Source organism: Mytilus galloprovincialis, chromosome 10 (genome assembly GCF_965363235.1).
Source record: "Mytilus galloprovincialis chromosome 10, xbMytGall1.hap1.1, whole genome shotgun sequence".
NCBI lineage: Eukaryota > Metazoa > Mollusca > Bivalvia > Mytilida > Mytilidae > Mytilus > Mytilus galloprovincialis.
Genome location: NC_134847.1, coordinates 56,930,085 through 56,947,627, shown reverse-complemented (window position 1 = coordinate 56,947,627; position 17,543 = coordinate 56,930,085). Strand labels below are relative to the sequence as shown.

General features: G+C 30.1%; 1 protein-coding gene across 2 annotated transcripts in view; it reads right to left on the bottom strand.

The window, feature by feature from the left end:
• Positions 1–15,531, bottom strand: part of LOC143047923 (cGMP-inhibited 3',5'-cyclic phosphodiesterase 3A-like) — a 106,549-nt gene extending 91,018 nt beyond the window's left edge. For both annotated transcript variants that reach the window (XM_076221269.1, XM_076221270.1), the window contains exon 1: positions 14,485–15,531. In XM_076221269.1, the coding sequence (XP_076077384.1) occupies positions 14,485–15,306 (822 nt within the window). In that variant the 5' untranslated portion in view covers positions 15,307–15,531. The remainder of the gene's footprint in view (positions 1–14,484) is intronic.
• Positions 15,532–17,543: the final 2,012 nt, after the last annotated feature.

The window sequence follows — 17,543 nt, the reverse complement described above, 5'->3', positions numbered from 1 at the left end:
ATTTGACTTTGAGATGATGAAGGTTAAGGATGTTACCAGACACAGTTTTACATTTAGTTCAGATGTGAGATCTTAATGAATTCATTGAGCAAAAAGATGAAAGTAACTTGAGAGAATTAAACTACAAGTTCAGTGTGCACCTTCAGAAATTTTAGCAGCAAAATAAAATTTCCACTGTTACTTAAAGCTCCATGTCACTATCAAAGTTTCTTCTACAAGTTTTCTTGGTCAAAGTTTTTGATGGATATTTTTAAAGTGACAACAATCAAAGTAAAATTTTCAAAAAGTTGGAAGGACTAAATAGAATAGAATCTTCTCCTTTTTTTCTTGAAACTTGGAATTTGACAGGAATTATCCAATTACATACAATGTAGGTATCTTCTTTGACCAAGATTTTGATGAAAAACTTTAATAGTGCCAATATCTGACTAAAAATTGACTAAATTAACCTGGTTAAAGAAATCTATGACAATGTACTGGGTAAGACAAGTTAACTTTGATAATGACAACTACCTTCAACTCATACTTTTTGGTAAAAAAATACATTTAAATACAACTTTTAAATGTTATCTTGAATAAATTATATAATACTAACAATATAAGTATTAACAAAATCTGTTCAAACATTATATCTTCAATTTAAGGACATTTCAAACAATAAATCTGATAGCTTAATTTGCTATACAGACAAAAGACATAATCTCTTAAAACTACACCCAAGTATACAGTTAAAAACATTAATCAAAATATTTCAAAAATAATTTGCTTCTTACGACATGTACAAAAGTATAATTAGAAAATACATGCAACTTCTAAGGAACTTCTTATTTACTGTAAGAGGATCAAAAGTTTATCTCATTTGCATACTTTGTATTTAAATATTATATGAGACAATCATATGTTTTGTGTTTTGGACCCGAAACTTATATACATATAAATTAACCTCAGTATTTACTTATGTGTTACAGCAGAAGAAAAACAAATACAAAGTTTTTAAAATATTTCGTATATTTTTTTTTCTGGAAATTTACTTATCGGAAAATATTTCCTACATGGATAAATTTTCTTTATTAATTTTATAACCAGAAGAAATTTATTAGATTAAAACAAATAATTGTGTGTACACTAAAATTGTTCCATGAATTAACCTATTGCATTTTTTCTTTTCAATTCAATTCTAAATATGCTTCTCAAAAGACGGATGTTTTCTAGGTTGCTGTCTCCCTGACGTATCTACCACATCTCCTTTTATTCATAGATGTTAAACAAGCAACAATCAATCAATCATTTCATTCAAACAAAAAGATCAATCTGATTACATGCAGACAAAATATCCCTTGCAGCATGCACATTGCATAACTTTCCCCTCTTAACAATAAATCATGATTAAAGCTTATGAGATCTGCAAGTTTTCTGATGATTTTTTGTAGCAGGCTCTGTTAGCTTGAACTGTTTCACAGCATGAGGCATTTTATATCATCACATTACTAATGACACTTAAACACTAAGATAGTATTTACATTGCTTTAATCGGTATACCAATATAAAATATAACCTACACCAATACCAAATGTATTTATATTTTAATATTTAAGTCAACAATAATGGACATTAAATTTTATCCCTCTTCTATAAGTATCAATTATGAATTATTGCCAAATAACATATTCATGTCTATTTTTTTCTTCTGGACATTTGCCAACTTTTGAAATTGTACACTGTGTAAACATATATATGATTTTTTTCATATTTATTAAAATTCATAATTTACAATCCTTTCTACATAAATGAACAAGTAATTCAATGACTATTGTGATATTGTATATACACAAAGTACTGATACAGTGGAACCTGTGTTATCCGACACACTTTGGGGCAAGAAAAAAAAGATGGATTAAGCAGGTTGTCGGAATACTCAGGTTTTTTCTGCAAAAATAGGCATATTTTGGGACCATGAAAATGTTTCGGTTGAAGCAGGATGTTGGAATACTCATCAGGTACCCAATTAGTCAGGTTACACTGTACAAATTATTACAATGTCTATAATGACTTAAACATAACTTGGTTGCTGCATTACAATGCTGTAATTTCATCATTTCATGGAAGCTTTAACTTACATACTGTCATGTTTACTACAACAAAAAGTCAGGTTAACTCATTACAATTAAGTTTGAGGTCAAACTGGAGCCAAAATTGAAAGGTCAAGGCTGAAACACTACAATGTAAGGGAAAACAATAATGTTTTAAGTGAAATGTTTCATCAACAGAATTTCAACAACTTGGTATTGTCTTGGTTTTTTTCACTGGTTTTAATTTTTCCTTTGTAACATATATATGCATGTATCTTAATTTTGTTTTTTTTTCACATAGCTTTTCATGAATAAAATAATAAATCATGGATCATTCATTAATTTCAATATTTTTTAAAGTGTTTTAGCTAAAAATAATCACTGAACACACAAAATTTTAAGACATTTTAAAATTTCTTAATACGCATTTACCTAGGATTCTTTTATTTTTGGGGGTACCAATTTTGCGTCGATTATAGAAAACTAGCCTTTTTTTAGGTATGTAATTTCGTGGTTTTGCCAAAGTCTGCATACAACCTGATAGAAAATTTGTAATTCATTGAACATTTAAATTCATGGTTAAATGTACCCACGAAAACCATGAAAAATCGTACCAAGCGAAAAAACACTGAATCCACAGTGTATGCACAAAACTGAACAAAATTAAGACATATAAAAGGACAACTTAAAGAGACTTTGTATTTTATATTGGTCGTGTCCCTCATCAGGAAACTTTATCAAATATTCTGATATTATCAACTGTAGAAAAGCAGTACTTGTCACTTCACATAAAATCTACACAGTTTAAGTATCAATGATTTCATTTCTTAATATCAGAAGTTGTCCAAGTTTAGATTAATAAAGATGTCTGCATTGTCATTCTTAATGGAAACTAGAAGCTTTATTATGTTTTAATCTACAGTATCTGTGAAGAATTCCCTTCAGCAATGGACTAAAAATCAATCTTTGGTAACCAAATAGGAGAACCTTATAGGACGCTTTATCAATCACATCTGAAACAATAACTCAAACACAATTTATTTCTGTTCTATATGGGATATGAACTTCCATAGTTTAAATAAATGTAACATGTTTATTACGAAATTTAACATTTTTTTGTTTTTAAAATATTGTGAAATTGCAATAGATTGGTGCTCCAAATTAAAAATCGTGTTTAAATTTCAACATATATTTGTAAGCAACATTTGCTGCAATTGCGATAAGTGATCTAATTTTTTGCACATTGTTCAACAAAGACAATATTAATAAAAACCTTAAACAAAATTTCTCAATTAACAGCACTAGATATTTCAATGTAAACATCAAATGATAATCCATTCTATATATTAAAAGCAAGGAAGGTTTAAATACTTTTATTTCCCTTTTCTTTTCATATTTGTGTACTTTTACAGAACATTAGAGGAATATAAACATATGTGACATGTATGAAATGGTCATATACCTTGATCCTTAGATTTTGGCCAAATTAATTCACCTCTCACATATACTTTATTATAGCATTTAATTAAATATGCCAAACTGATCCATACATGGTCTCTCTGTTATTATATGTTTATAATATTTAACACTTATGACGTCCCTCAAGCTTTAACAAATCCTAATATTTAGTATAGATATAATAGAAATATGTTTGTCCATAATTTATGCTTCAGTAAACTAAACTGTTTTTACAGTGGTCTTTCAGGGCTACTATTATTAAATGTCGCTGACCATAATATAGTTAACCTTAAATAGATATACTGGTATTACATGTACATGAAAAGCAATTTGTTAAATACGTATTTACATATATTTCAGGAGGACATTAGAATCATGTATGGTAATTAAAAAGTACTTCAACTCCTTATGAATAATTAGACAATATTTGTCCAGAGTAGGTAAAATCTACCATTGGTTACAAAATAACGGTAAAGTAAACTCTTGTAAAATAACTCAATGCAAAACAGTATGTGCTCATAGGACAATAAAGGACACTATGACGTGTTAATAGGACAATAAAGGACACTATGACTTGTGTTAATAGGACAATAAAGGACACTATGACTTGTGTTAATAGGGCAATAAAGGACACTATGACTTGTGTTAATAGGGCAATAAAGGACACTATGACTTGTGTTAATAGGACAATAAAGGACACTATGACTTGTGTTAATAGGACAATAAAGGACACTATGACTTGTGTTAATAGGGCAATAAAGGACACTATGACTTGTGTTAATAGGACAATAAAGGACACTATGACTTGTGTTAATAGGGCAATAAAGGACACTATGACTTGTGTTAATAGGGCTATAAAGGACACTATGACTTGTGTTAATAGGGCAATAAAGGACACTATGACTTGTGTTAATAGGACAATAAAGGACACTATGACTTGTGTTAATAGGGCAATAAAGGACACTATGACTTGTGTTAATAGGACAATAAAGGACACTATGACTTGTGTTAATAGGGCAATAAAGGACACTATGACTTGTGTTAATAGAACAATAAAGGACACTATGTCTTGTGTTAATAGGACAATAAAGGACACTATGACTTGTGTTAATAGAACAATAAAGGACACTATGTGTGTTAATAGGACAATAAACTATGACTTGTGTTAATAGGACAATAAAGGACACTATGACTTGTGTTAATAGGACAATAAAGGACACTATGACTTGTGTTAATAGAACAATAAAGGACACTATGACTTGTGTTAGGACAATAAAGGACACTATGACTTGTGTTAATAGAACAATAAAGGACACTATGACTTGTGTTAGGACAATAAAGGACACTATGACTTGTGTTAGGACAATAAAGGACACTATGACTTGTGTTAATAGGACAATAAAGGACACTATGACTTGTGTTAGGACAATAAAGGACACTATGACTTGTGTTAGGACAATAAAGGACACTATGACTTGTGTTAATAGGACAATAAAGGACACTATGACTTGTGTTAATAGGACAATAAAGGACACTATGACTTGTGTTAATAGGACAATAAAGGACACATAATGACTTGTGTTAATAGGACAATAAAGGACACTATGTCTTGTGTTAATAGAACAATAAAGGACACTATGACTTGTGTTAATAGGACAATAAAGGACACTATGACTTGTGTTAATAGAACAATAAAGGACACTATGACTTGTGTTAGGACAATAAAGGACACTATGACTTGTGTTAATAGAACAATAAAGGACACTATGACTTGTGTTAGGACAATAAAGGACACTATGACTTGTGTTAGGACAATAAAGGACACTATGACTTGTGTTAATAGGACAATAAAGGACACTATGACTTGTGTTAATAGAACAATAAAGGACACTATGACTTGTGTTAATAGGACAATAAAGGACACTATGACTTGTGTTAATAGGACAATAAAGGACACTATGACTTGTGTTAATAGGACAATAAAGGACACTATGACTTGTGTTAGGACAATAAAGGACACTATGACTTGTGTTAATAGAACAATAAAGGACACTATGACTTGTGTTAGGACAATAAAGGACACTATGACTTGTGTTAATAGAACAATAAAGGACACTATGACTTGTGTTAGGACAATAAAGGACACTATGACTTGTGTTAGGACAATAAAGGACACTATGACTTGTGTTAATAGGACAATAAAGGACACTATGACTTGTGTTAATAGGACAATAAAGGACACTATGACTTGTGTTAGGACAATAAAGGACACTATGACTTGTGTTAATAGGACAATAAAGGACACTATGACTTGTGTTAATAGGACAATAAAGGACACTATGACTTGTGTTAATAGGACAATAAAGGACACATAATGACTTGTGTTAATAGGACAATAAAGGACACTATGTCTTGTGTTAATAGAACAATAAAGGACACTATGACTTGTGTTAATAGGACAATAAAGGACACTATGACTTGTGTTCATAGGACAATAAAGGACACTATGACTTGTGTTAATAGAACAATAAAGGACACTATGACTTGTGTTAATAGGACAATAAAGGACACATAATGACTTGTGTTAATAGGACAATAAAGGACACTATGACTTGTGTTAATAGGACAATAAAGGACACTATGACTTGTGTTAATAGGACAATAAAGGACACATAATGACTTGTGTTAATAGGACAATAAAGGACACTATGACTTGTGTTAATAGGACAATAAAGGACACTTTGACTTGTGTTAATAGGACAATAAAGGACACTATGACTTGTGTTAATAGGACAATAAAGGACACTATGACTTGTGTTCATAGGACAATAAAGGACACATAATGACTTGTGTTCATAGAACAATAAAGGACACACTATGACTTGTGTTAATAGGACAATAAAGGACACTATGACTTGTGTTCATAGGACAATAAAGGACACTATGACTTGTGTTCATAGGACAATAAAGGACACTATGACTTGTGTTAGGACAATAAAGGACCCCATGACTTGTGTTAATAGGACAATAAAGGACACTATGTCTTGTGTTAATAGGACAATAAAGGACACTATGACTTGTGTTAATAGGACAATAAAGGACACTATGACTTGTGTTAGGACAATAAAGGACACTATGACTTGTGTTAATAGGACAATAAAGGACACTATGTCTTGTGTTAATAGGACAATAAAGGACACTAGTATGACTTGTGTTAATAGGACAATAAAGGACACTATGACTTGTGTTAGGACAATAAAGGACACTATGTCTTGTGTTAATAGGACAATAAAGGACACTATGACTTGTGTTAATAGGACAATAAAGGACACTATGACTTGTGTTAGGACAATAAAGGACACTATGACTTGTGTTAGGACAATAAAGGACACTATGACTTGTGTTAATAGAACAATAAAGGACACTATGACTTGTGTTAATAGGACAATAAAGGACACTATGTCTTGTGTTAATAGGACAATAAAGGACACTAGTATGACTTGTGTTAATAGGACAATAAAGGACACTATGACTTGTGTTAGGACAATAAAGGACACTATGTCTTGTGTTAATAGAACAATAAAGGACACTATGACTTGTGTTAATAGGACAATAAAGGACACTATGTCTTGTGTTAATAGAACAATAAAGGACACTATGACTTGTGTTAATAGGACAATAAAGGACACTATGACTTGTGTTAATAGGACAATAAAGGACACTATGACTTGTGTTAATAGAACAATAAAGGACACTATGACTTGTGTTAGGACAATAAAGGACACTATGACTTGTGTTAATAGGACAATAAAGGACACCATGACTTGTGTTAATAGGACAATAAAGGACACTATGACTTGTGTAGGACAATAAAGGACACTATGACTTGTGTTAATAGGACAATAAAGGACACTATGACTTGTGTTAATAGGACAATAAAGGACACTATGACTTGTGTTAATAGGACAATAAAGGACACTATGACTTGTGTTAATAGGACAATAAAGGACACTATGACTTGTGTTCATAGGACAATAAAGGACACCATGACTTGTGTTAATAGGACAATAAAGGACACATAATGACTTGTGTTAATAGGACAATAAAGGACACTATGTCTTGTGTTAGGACACTGACTTTCTCAAAATTCCACATTTACTATCATGCAATATTAGTCTATCATCATGATCATATATCCATGTTTAGTGAACCAAAAAATCTAAGTCAAAACCCTAACTCAAGTAATAATCAAATCATAATAAACACATGTACTTAAAAGTTTTCAAGATAATGTGACTACCACTTCATGAAATTCTTAGAAAAACTAAAACTTTAACCTGATACATTTAGACATACATGTATGTCAAACACACAGATTAAAAAAAAATAATGCCACCCCTTCTGCTATTTTTTTGTTAAAGGCAGGACATAACAAGGCATTCCTATTTGCTAAAATTTAAAACAGTTTAAGAGGATAATTTATACCTTATACTTATGCATTGTTGTTTGTGATGGCAAGCGTTGACCCAAGAACATTTTGTAGAAGCATATGAGGTCCAATATAGAAGGGCAACATTACTACCTGTTGAACATGTCAACTCACCAGCACAATCTCACATTAGACTCAACACTTTGTCTCTTGGGATCAGATTCCTATCCATCTGAACCAAAACATTACATGTACAGAAAGTAAAATGACAGGTTATACACCTCAGCTTTTATTCTTCCATTATATAGAATTAATATATATAATTTGTTGGATAACTGTCTCATTGACATTCAACCTCTTCCTTGATCTACTAAAGGTCAAATAATTTATATGCAAATTAACCATACCACCCTACCTACATGTATATGTACACAACATTTTTATTCTTAAGGGGGAAAAAACTTGAACTCGCAAATTATTTATTTTAACCTTGCTTTAACTTTAAGTACATGTATCAAAAAGATGATTTGAGTATTGTTTGGTACTACATTATGTACTTAGCACAGGAAATATATTATTATGTGTGTTTTCTCAAAAACAGGCAAAGTCTATTTGAATACAGCTTATTTATTTCCTGAGAGAGCCAGTTATGTATCTGCAATAGTTATGTAGTACTTCTGAAGAGGATGTTCACACACAATATTAAGATAGGATAGAACAGTATTTTGTATGATACTCTGTATTACTCATTGTTTCCCTAGCTAAGCTTATTCTGTAAAATTCTCATGAAAATCATTAAACAGTTAGATTTATTTTGCCATTATTCCTTATATCCCATCCAGACTCTACATCATACATGCATATGTGTTCAAAGAATTTCGTCAAATATTACTTTAATGAAATTTTTGTTTTAATTCTTATACATCTTTGTAAATTTAAAGTTTGCTTGTACATAAAAAAATATTCAATAAATATCCACAAGTAATGTAATATATGTACATGTATTCTATTCTGTTCCTTTTATGGTTGATACATAAATGAGATTTTGAAATATCATAATAAGAAGTTAAAATTCAATTTGCTGGAAAACATGGAGAAAAAATACATTTAATGATTGAACTACGTCAATGGAAGGCAATGTAACAAAACAGGCTCCCATTTGAATACAAATTAAGAGATTTTTAATAACCATGTAAGCTTTTATTAGCATTCCTAGGAGGAAAATGTTAAAACCGTGTAAGTTGATCACTAAAATCAATTTCATTCTGAACTTATTAATATGAAAAAGTTGTGGATAAAATTCCAATACACACCTGAAAGTCCTTTGATGCTAACAAAATCCCTGGACGACAGAGAGTAAATCTATAGTTATGAACTATACAATCTAACCCTAAGGAACTTGAATTATTCTGTGTCAAAGAAATGAGGTCTTATTAAAATACATCAGGAATTCAAATATCTTTAATATCTTTTTCTTGGCCATGGGAAAATTTTTATCTTTTTGGTTAAAATATAAATTAAGCTCAGCATACAAATGCTAATCCAAAACAAAATAAAATTTGTAACAGAAAATTCAAATTCTTATTCTAAAGACATTTTGTACATGAAAGCATAGTGAGTGTCTTAACTTAGTATTTAACTGAAAGCTGTCAAAAAATAAATCATGTTTGGTGTGAGCTAAGGCTCTGTGTTGAAGGCTGTACTTTGACCTATAATCATGATAATGGTCTACTTTTTTTACAAATTGTGACTTGGATGGAGTATATACCACATCTTATATTTATAAACACGAATTTAACATGTAAATGTAGAAACATATTTCAAGGCTTTGCGTACATGTAAATAATAATTACAAATCCATTTTCCTTGAATAATGTTTTATTTGTATTCCACATTTAGCTATTAATCCTGATATTTCTCAAGTTTCTCTCTATATTCACCCAGGACCTTAAGTCTGGAAAATATTTGGCTTGACGAAAAAGTGATACTGGATATTAAGGGAGAAAATTTTGATAAGATCCATTATTGGAATCCTTCAAATTTGAAATTGCAAAAAAGTAAACTAATTTTTATTGATAAATAAACAGATTATTAAATATGGAAACTTTAGTACAGAAAGGTCACTTATAATATCACTTTGGTCTATGAGGTCTATGAGGTCATAAACAGGCTCGAAATTTTAGTTTTCAGTCAATATATATATATATATATATTTCACTCATATTTCTTAGCAAAATAAAAATATCTTTTAGGGTGGCAGTCACCATGGCTCATAACTAAATGTCAATGTCAAGATCTCAAAATTATGCTATTTCAGCAGTTGAGATCTAATACAATGTATGAACATTTGAAGGATGTTTTCGCTAGATTTATAATATTTTCTGATTTTCAAATTCAAGTGGCCTTTAAAACATTACTTTCTTATTTGTTTGAGGGCAGAATGGTTGCCTAAATTTGCCTCTTGTTGCCGAAACATTTTTTTTAAAATTATTTACATTTTAAAAGTCAGGCACGGTATAAATAACATTAAATCTGTAATTATTATCTTCATTCTGATAGCTAGCAAGTTTGCATTCCTTGAAAAATGGTTCTTCAGCAAAAAATCTTTGAGTGTTTTTTTGTGTTTTGCATTTTATATCACCAAATTTTTTGATTTGCTAAGTAGTCACAAATTGTCACAACTTAGTACATTGCATCTAAAGCCGTTTTTTATAATCTAAATAATGCTTTAATAGAATTAAAATTTCAAATACAATTCTAATCCTACATTATATGTCAAGTGCCTATAAAGTGATGGATTAATTCAACATGTTCCTAGTTAAAGACTGGCCATTCTTTCTTTAAGTATGTGCAAACTTGCATTTTTAAACCAACATTCGATTAATACCATTTAAATGAGACCTTACAACCTACATTTAACATGTTTAATAATGATTTTCCGATTTAAAATTCAGCACAAATGTAAAATTGATTTCCTATCTATGAATCTGATATATTAAAATTTACAAGGGCTGTTCAAATACAGTGATCAGTAAATGAAGGTTGATATATGACTGATTAGTACAGGTAATGACATTAATTACAGGTGAGAAATCCAAATAATCGCACATAATCAGTAAGTGATTAATACGATTTAGTAATATTTCTTGGTCATTTCCAAACTTACAAGTACAAGTGAAGTAGTTATACATTGATTTTTTTTAAGATTAAACATTGAACTTAAGTCTGACATGGTGTCACAAAGGTTGCACAAGATTCAATAATAAATTAAATACAGGTTTACATAATAGACATACCAATTTTTGATAGAAATTAACCCTATTTACAAAATACAAAATTCCCATGGACTGTTGACCAAAAAAACTTTATAAATTAATGAAGTCTGACAAAGGTGAAGTTACTTCAACCTACATAGACTAATAAGACAAAGTACATTGTAATCTTATGTTTAAATTTGGCTACAGTCCTACAATGTAAGTACATACTTCTACAACTACTATGATGCCACTTAATAACAGTAAAATAAATACATGTACAATGTATGCATCTTAATGTTTTTCAACTACATCTATTACATTTAAGTACATGTTGTACACATATGATTTGCATATAAGATATGATATTGTGTACCAATTTAATACAATGCAAGTGATATTTGTTGCTGAACATTAAATCATTAAACAGCTATTTAAACAACAAATCAACCTTTAATGAGTTTTAAAACTACAAATTGTACATGACAATTCACTGTCATTTTAAAAATTACAATTAACATGTTCATGACAATTGCAAATGACAATTGCAAATAATAAATGCATATTGTCATTTATGTATTTTTAAATTACAATTGTACACAATGCATGACATTTACAAATCACAAATTCATTGTCATTTTAAAATTACAATTGTACACAGTACATGACAATTACCAATAGTGAATTCATTGTCATTTTAAAATTACAATTGTTCATGACAATTAGTAAATTATTTGTCAACCTGCATGTTGGAACAACCAAGTGTACTTGCAGAATTATTTTAATGTTTTTCTGAAGATTATAACTCCCACTGATGGCTTTGTATATATATACAAGTAGCTTCTTTTTCAATATAATACATGTATATTCAATTTCCCTATTCTTGATTATAACTGATTAAATGTATATTTATACAAGTTTCTCATTATAACAGTACACATGAGGCTATAGAATTTTCCTCTCTAAAATGTGCAGTAAATGCAGTTTAAAATAGGTGTGGTTAAAAAAAATCTCAATTTTGAAATGTCTTATTTAATATCAAACCAAACAGTAACATTCCTAACACCTGCCTTAGTTCTGTACATACATGTATTTTAGAACTCTATAATGATGACTGATTTATGATCCTGACAAATCTTGGCAGTTTCTCATTACACATTGTACATATCACATGTATGTTTATCATTTAGTACATGTATGCCAGGCCTTTAATCAATTCTAATATATAAATTATTTTCATATCCAATATACTAGTAGATAGTCTCTCATAACTCTTTTTACAATGGCTCTTGTATGTTTTATGATTATATTTTGTTAACTTTAATTTTTTTTTATAAAATGAAGAGGCGAGACTTCAATAAAATATTGTCTTTTCTTGTCCTGTTTTTATATTTTCACAATTAGTATATTACAACATCATACTGTTGGCATGCTTGTGTTTTTTGCATTATAATTATAATTCCCTTTTGTAATTCTGGTACACAATCTTTAATGTTGTATGTATACTATTTACATAATGTACAACATCATGTTGTACAACATATTTTTTCTACCTTATATGACATAAGATACATGAGTTGTCTTTCATTAAAAATTGAGTTGAGTAACCAGATGTCTCCTAGATTACAAATATTGTTGTAATCCTGAGATAAACACAATGGTTACTTCATCAAAGTGTTAACTTACAATAAATATAGGTTAAGGTGTAAATTTGTTGACATGATTTAGATATCTGGGACAAACAAACTTATCTTTTTAATCAATACTTGATAATTGGTAATAAAACTATCAATTTTATTTGATTACAGCAAACACTCATTATATATTTATGATGTACTGTTCTATACATATATATCAAGGGAAGTTCATGTGAATTAACATCTACATGTACATATATAATCTGTGTATTATGTATGTCCATATTATGTCTTGAAATATAGTTATAATATGTATATAAGCTCTGGTTATTGTACAATTTTTGGCTCTGTTAAATCTAAGAACAGTATATCTGTTCCTGGCCATGGGTAAATGTACAATTTGTAGATCAAATCTGACAATAAACTTAATTTTTAATGTGCAAAGAATGTCGTAAACTTATTAAGTAAAGTACATGGAAGTAGGATTCGGGCTTTCTACATGTTACTTTTTTGTAGTTTTGTTTTTCATAATATTATTTTAATCTTCATTGTAATGAAGTGTATCAATAATATTCTTATAATATAAAAAAAAAAAACATTTGCCAAATACATTCTCAGTTATCTAAATTCAAAACTGATTATTCTGAAAACTCAAAATAACTAAATTGAAAGCCGATTTTTCAGAAACAGATACATGTACATGTATTAAATGCACATAATCTGCACTCAAAGACTGCACACCCATAAAGTCTGTTGGCCTAATTCTAAATCTTTAATCCACTGGGTGAACCACTTGAAAACTGATATTTATACAAGTATTACAGACCAGTAAGTACAATTTAATTTGTTCTAATAGTATGTAAAATTCGGTTAGCGATATCAGAGATGAACAATCAGTTAAGACGGAATAGTCTCAGCTCTAATAAGACGTATTGTTACATTATATTTGTAACAATGAAATATCTTATAATAATAACATGTATGATTATATTTCATTACTTTGTTGAGAGCTGATAAAATCACTATTTGTTCTATTACCAAATTTAAAGACCTTAAATACAATGAACAACAACACAACAATATAAAATTGGATAAAAAATCCAAAGTCATGTAATCCATAGGTCTTTAAACTAATTAAAACATTCAGTCATTTATATTTTTCAGTCAGATAAATTACATTAAATATGTACGTATACATGTACATGTAGTTTAGTTACAATCAACAAACTTTCAACAAACTTTATTTTTACCCAAAATTATACTTCATTTCATATGCTCAATCTTTGAGTTGGGCTCAAACCTTTAAGATGACCCAAAAGACTTTATGCTGTGAAATTCATTTGCAACGGTAGCTATATTTTTTGCTGGTACATTTGTTCATGGACACATTATTGCTATGTTTCGCCAGAGACATATACGTCTCTTGTTTTGCGTTACACAAAACATCGACCTCAAAACAATAAATTCTTAAGAAATGTGTAACAGTGATTCTTGTACCACATAAATAAAATATATTGTCACTAGACATTAGTGCAAGGACTTGGTAGGAGGTTAAAGTGATGCATTACAATGAAATATAGAACTTCATCTTGCAGTAATATGCCTCTAAAAATTCATATTTATTTGGGGAAACTTACCTGAGACTTAGGAATAAGTGCTGGAAGCGAAGTTCTTCTTGTATTCTTGTGTGGAGCAAAAGCATGACTAGTTGACGTGCTTGACCGTCGTCGCTTTATTACTGGAATTTTCCCTTCACTCGTCATGAAATTACTGATAGGTGGTTTTAATATAGTTTCCATGTATTTAGAAATAATCACACCAGTTAAACCACAAATATAAGCCACATAAGGTCTGAGACATTGTGGTATATCAGTGAGCGTTGAACACGCTAAAAATCTTGTAAAACTAACTAACGAAATTACTGCAGCACTATGTTGTGTTTCAAGTGACGAAAAAACACTAGATATGCAAATAGATAATAATACAATAAATACAATTAATGGTTGCGTCACAAAACTTGAGGCATTTTGACTATCTGAGAGAGTACCCAGTATTATCTGGGCAACAGTTTCTCCCAAAAAACATGATGAGAATAGCAAATACACACTTGTTGTGTTCCATGTTTTTCTCAAGTATAATGACAACCAATAATACGCACAAATTACTGTAAATACGGGTACAAGAACCCCACAAAATCTTTGAAATAATGATCCAATATCACACCTCAGCACATGATATAATAATAAACTAGTAATAACAAATCCTAAACTGTACACTGCCCCGAGTTGGTTAGAGGAATAATTTGACAGGCCTAACCAGTTGAGTATTAAACTAAAATTTCCTTGTTCCAGTGGTTTTACCAAAATCTGAATATAGCCATTATTTTCCGGTTCATCTTCTTCCTTATTTGCGTCATTTTTCGATCCTCTTCGAGCAGAAATTGAACCCCTGTGTGCCATTTTCAGAATGTGTATTCATCTGTTTTCTCCGTGTACTGCTACATCTCAGGAATTGTGGGTAAAATCGTATAAACAGACACAAAGCCTCCTAGCGGCAGCAGCTTTTATAACACGGAAGTAAACTTTCTACTTTCACTCTGTCTACGAACATATAAAAACTACAATTTTCTTCTGATAAATCTAGCCTCTTTTCATGTTTAATCTAATACACATCGACTAAACACTAATACGTTTAAAAACGTGGCGGTCAATCAATCGTGACAGTCTGCGTTATGTATCGATTATAAAAATTATAATAAATGTTTTCTTGGGGTTCAAAATAGGGTCAACAAGTTGACATGTTATCAGGTTTGGATTTCTAAGAACTTTAGAAATGTTTCCTTAATGATCGCAGATCCCGCAAGTGCAAAATATCATTACATGTTATCTTGGTGTGGCTGTAAATTAGTACATAACGTATATATTTTTTTAAATAATTTTACATTTGTTTAAAAATTAATTAGTATATACTAGGAAAGTATTTTTTCAAGGTATAAATAATTGATTTTCTTCATACATGTTTGAAAAGTTGAGACCTGGGACAGTATGTCAATATAAATATATGTGTTCCTGGTCAGCTGCAAGCCTTATTTTTCTAAAAAGTTAACTTGTTTTTCTTTTAAAACTTCACAATAAAAGTCAGACAACTTTTTTAAAACTGGGAAGCCAAGTAAAGCTAATAGATCTACTCTGGGGCATAATATGTTAGTATATATACTATTCCAATAAACTATAATCTACAAGATAACTGTGATCTTTTTTTAGATTGTATCGACGGTCTTCAGTAAAAAAATAAGTTTTAGAAAAATTTTGTTAAAAAAATTGTTGATTATCCACAGAAAAATATAATTGACTTGAATTTTTAATATATTGATATAAACATGACTAAAAGGATTTTTATTTAATACGAAAGTCTAACATGATGGTTCACACAATTGCATCTGCTTTGACAGTTTTTTTTTTTCTCAGTCTGCGTTTATTTTATATGATGGAAACAAAAGTTTCCATTCTGTTTTTTTTTTGTAGATTAATACTTATTTAGTATATAGTTCAGACAATTCAATCTTGAATACATATTAAATCATAGAAAAATGCGTTTGAACCGACCTCCAAACGATCGACGATTCTTACAGCCGTAGGAATAACCAATTTTTTTCCATGTTTACATTCACATCCTTAACAATCGAATAACTGTTGTTTTGTTTTATTTCTCCAGATATTTAGACCAATCTGAAATAAGCCTGTGCTTAGTATTCATTTTTTAAAAGAAATTGATGGGACATATTTTTATTGTTCATTTTTAAAAGTTGGCTTTTGTGGACGTCGCATGGCGACGTTTCCGTAGATTTTTCTTTTCCATTGAATACTTCATCTATTAGTGTAATCTGTGAATGTCTTATTTATATTTAGATATATTTGGCTGTGCCGAAAGACACACATAATGTCAAATCACAAAAATACAAAATATCATGTCTCTATGAAAACTCGTAAGATTTCCACTGCTATATTTGCTATATGGGTGCAATTTGGGTACTGTGACCTTATATATTTTATTTTTGCAGAATATACGCGCAGACAGAAACTAATAACAAGTATTTTTTTAACAGCTATTATTAAAATTAGAAGATTTGGTATGATTTTCAATGAGGCAGTTCATTTCTCTAGAGGGACTAAATGACATATGAACTCAACCACTATAGGTCACATCACAACCTTCACCAATGAGCAACATCCATACCGGACAATAAGCTTCAAATAAACTCATCATAGATACCAGGACCAAATTTTGTATATGCGCCAGACGCGCGTTTCGTCTACAAAAGACTAACCAGTGACGCTCGAATCCAAAAAAGTTAAAAAGTCCAAATAAAGTACGAAGTTGAAGATCATTGAGAACCAAAAGACCCCGAAATGACAAATGGAAAACAATTCAAACGAGAAAACTAACCGACAGTCTGATTTAAGTACAAAACAGTAAACGATAAACAAATATAACATATAGCAACAAACGACAACCATTGAATAACAGGCTTCTCACTTGGGACAGGCAAATACAACATGTTTGCTGGTACCAAACATAACTTAGCCTAGGACAGTGGTGTAAAAGTACGAAATGAGAACAAATTCAAAAAATCAGTTGGAAAAAGGGATTCACTCATTAGATCTATACAAAGTCCAAAAACCATAATAATAAAAAG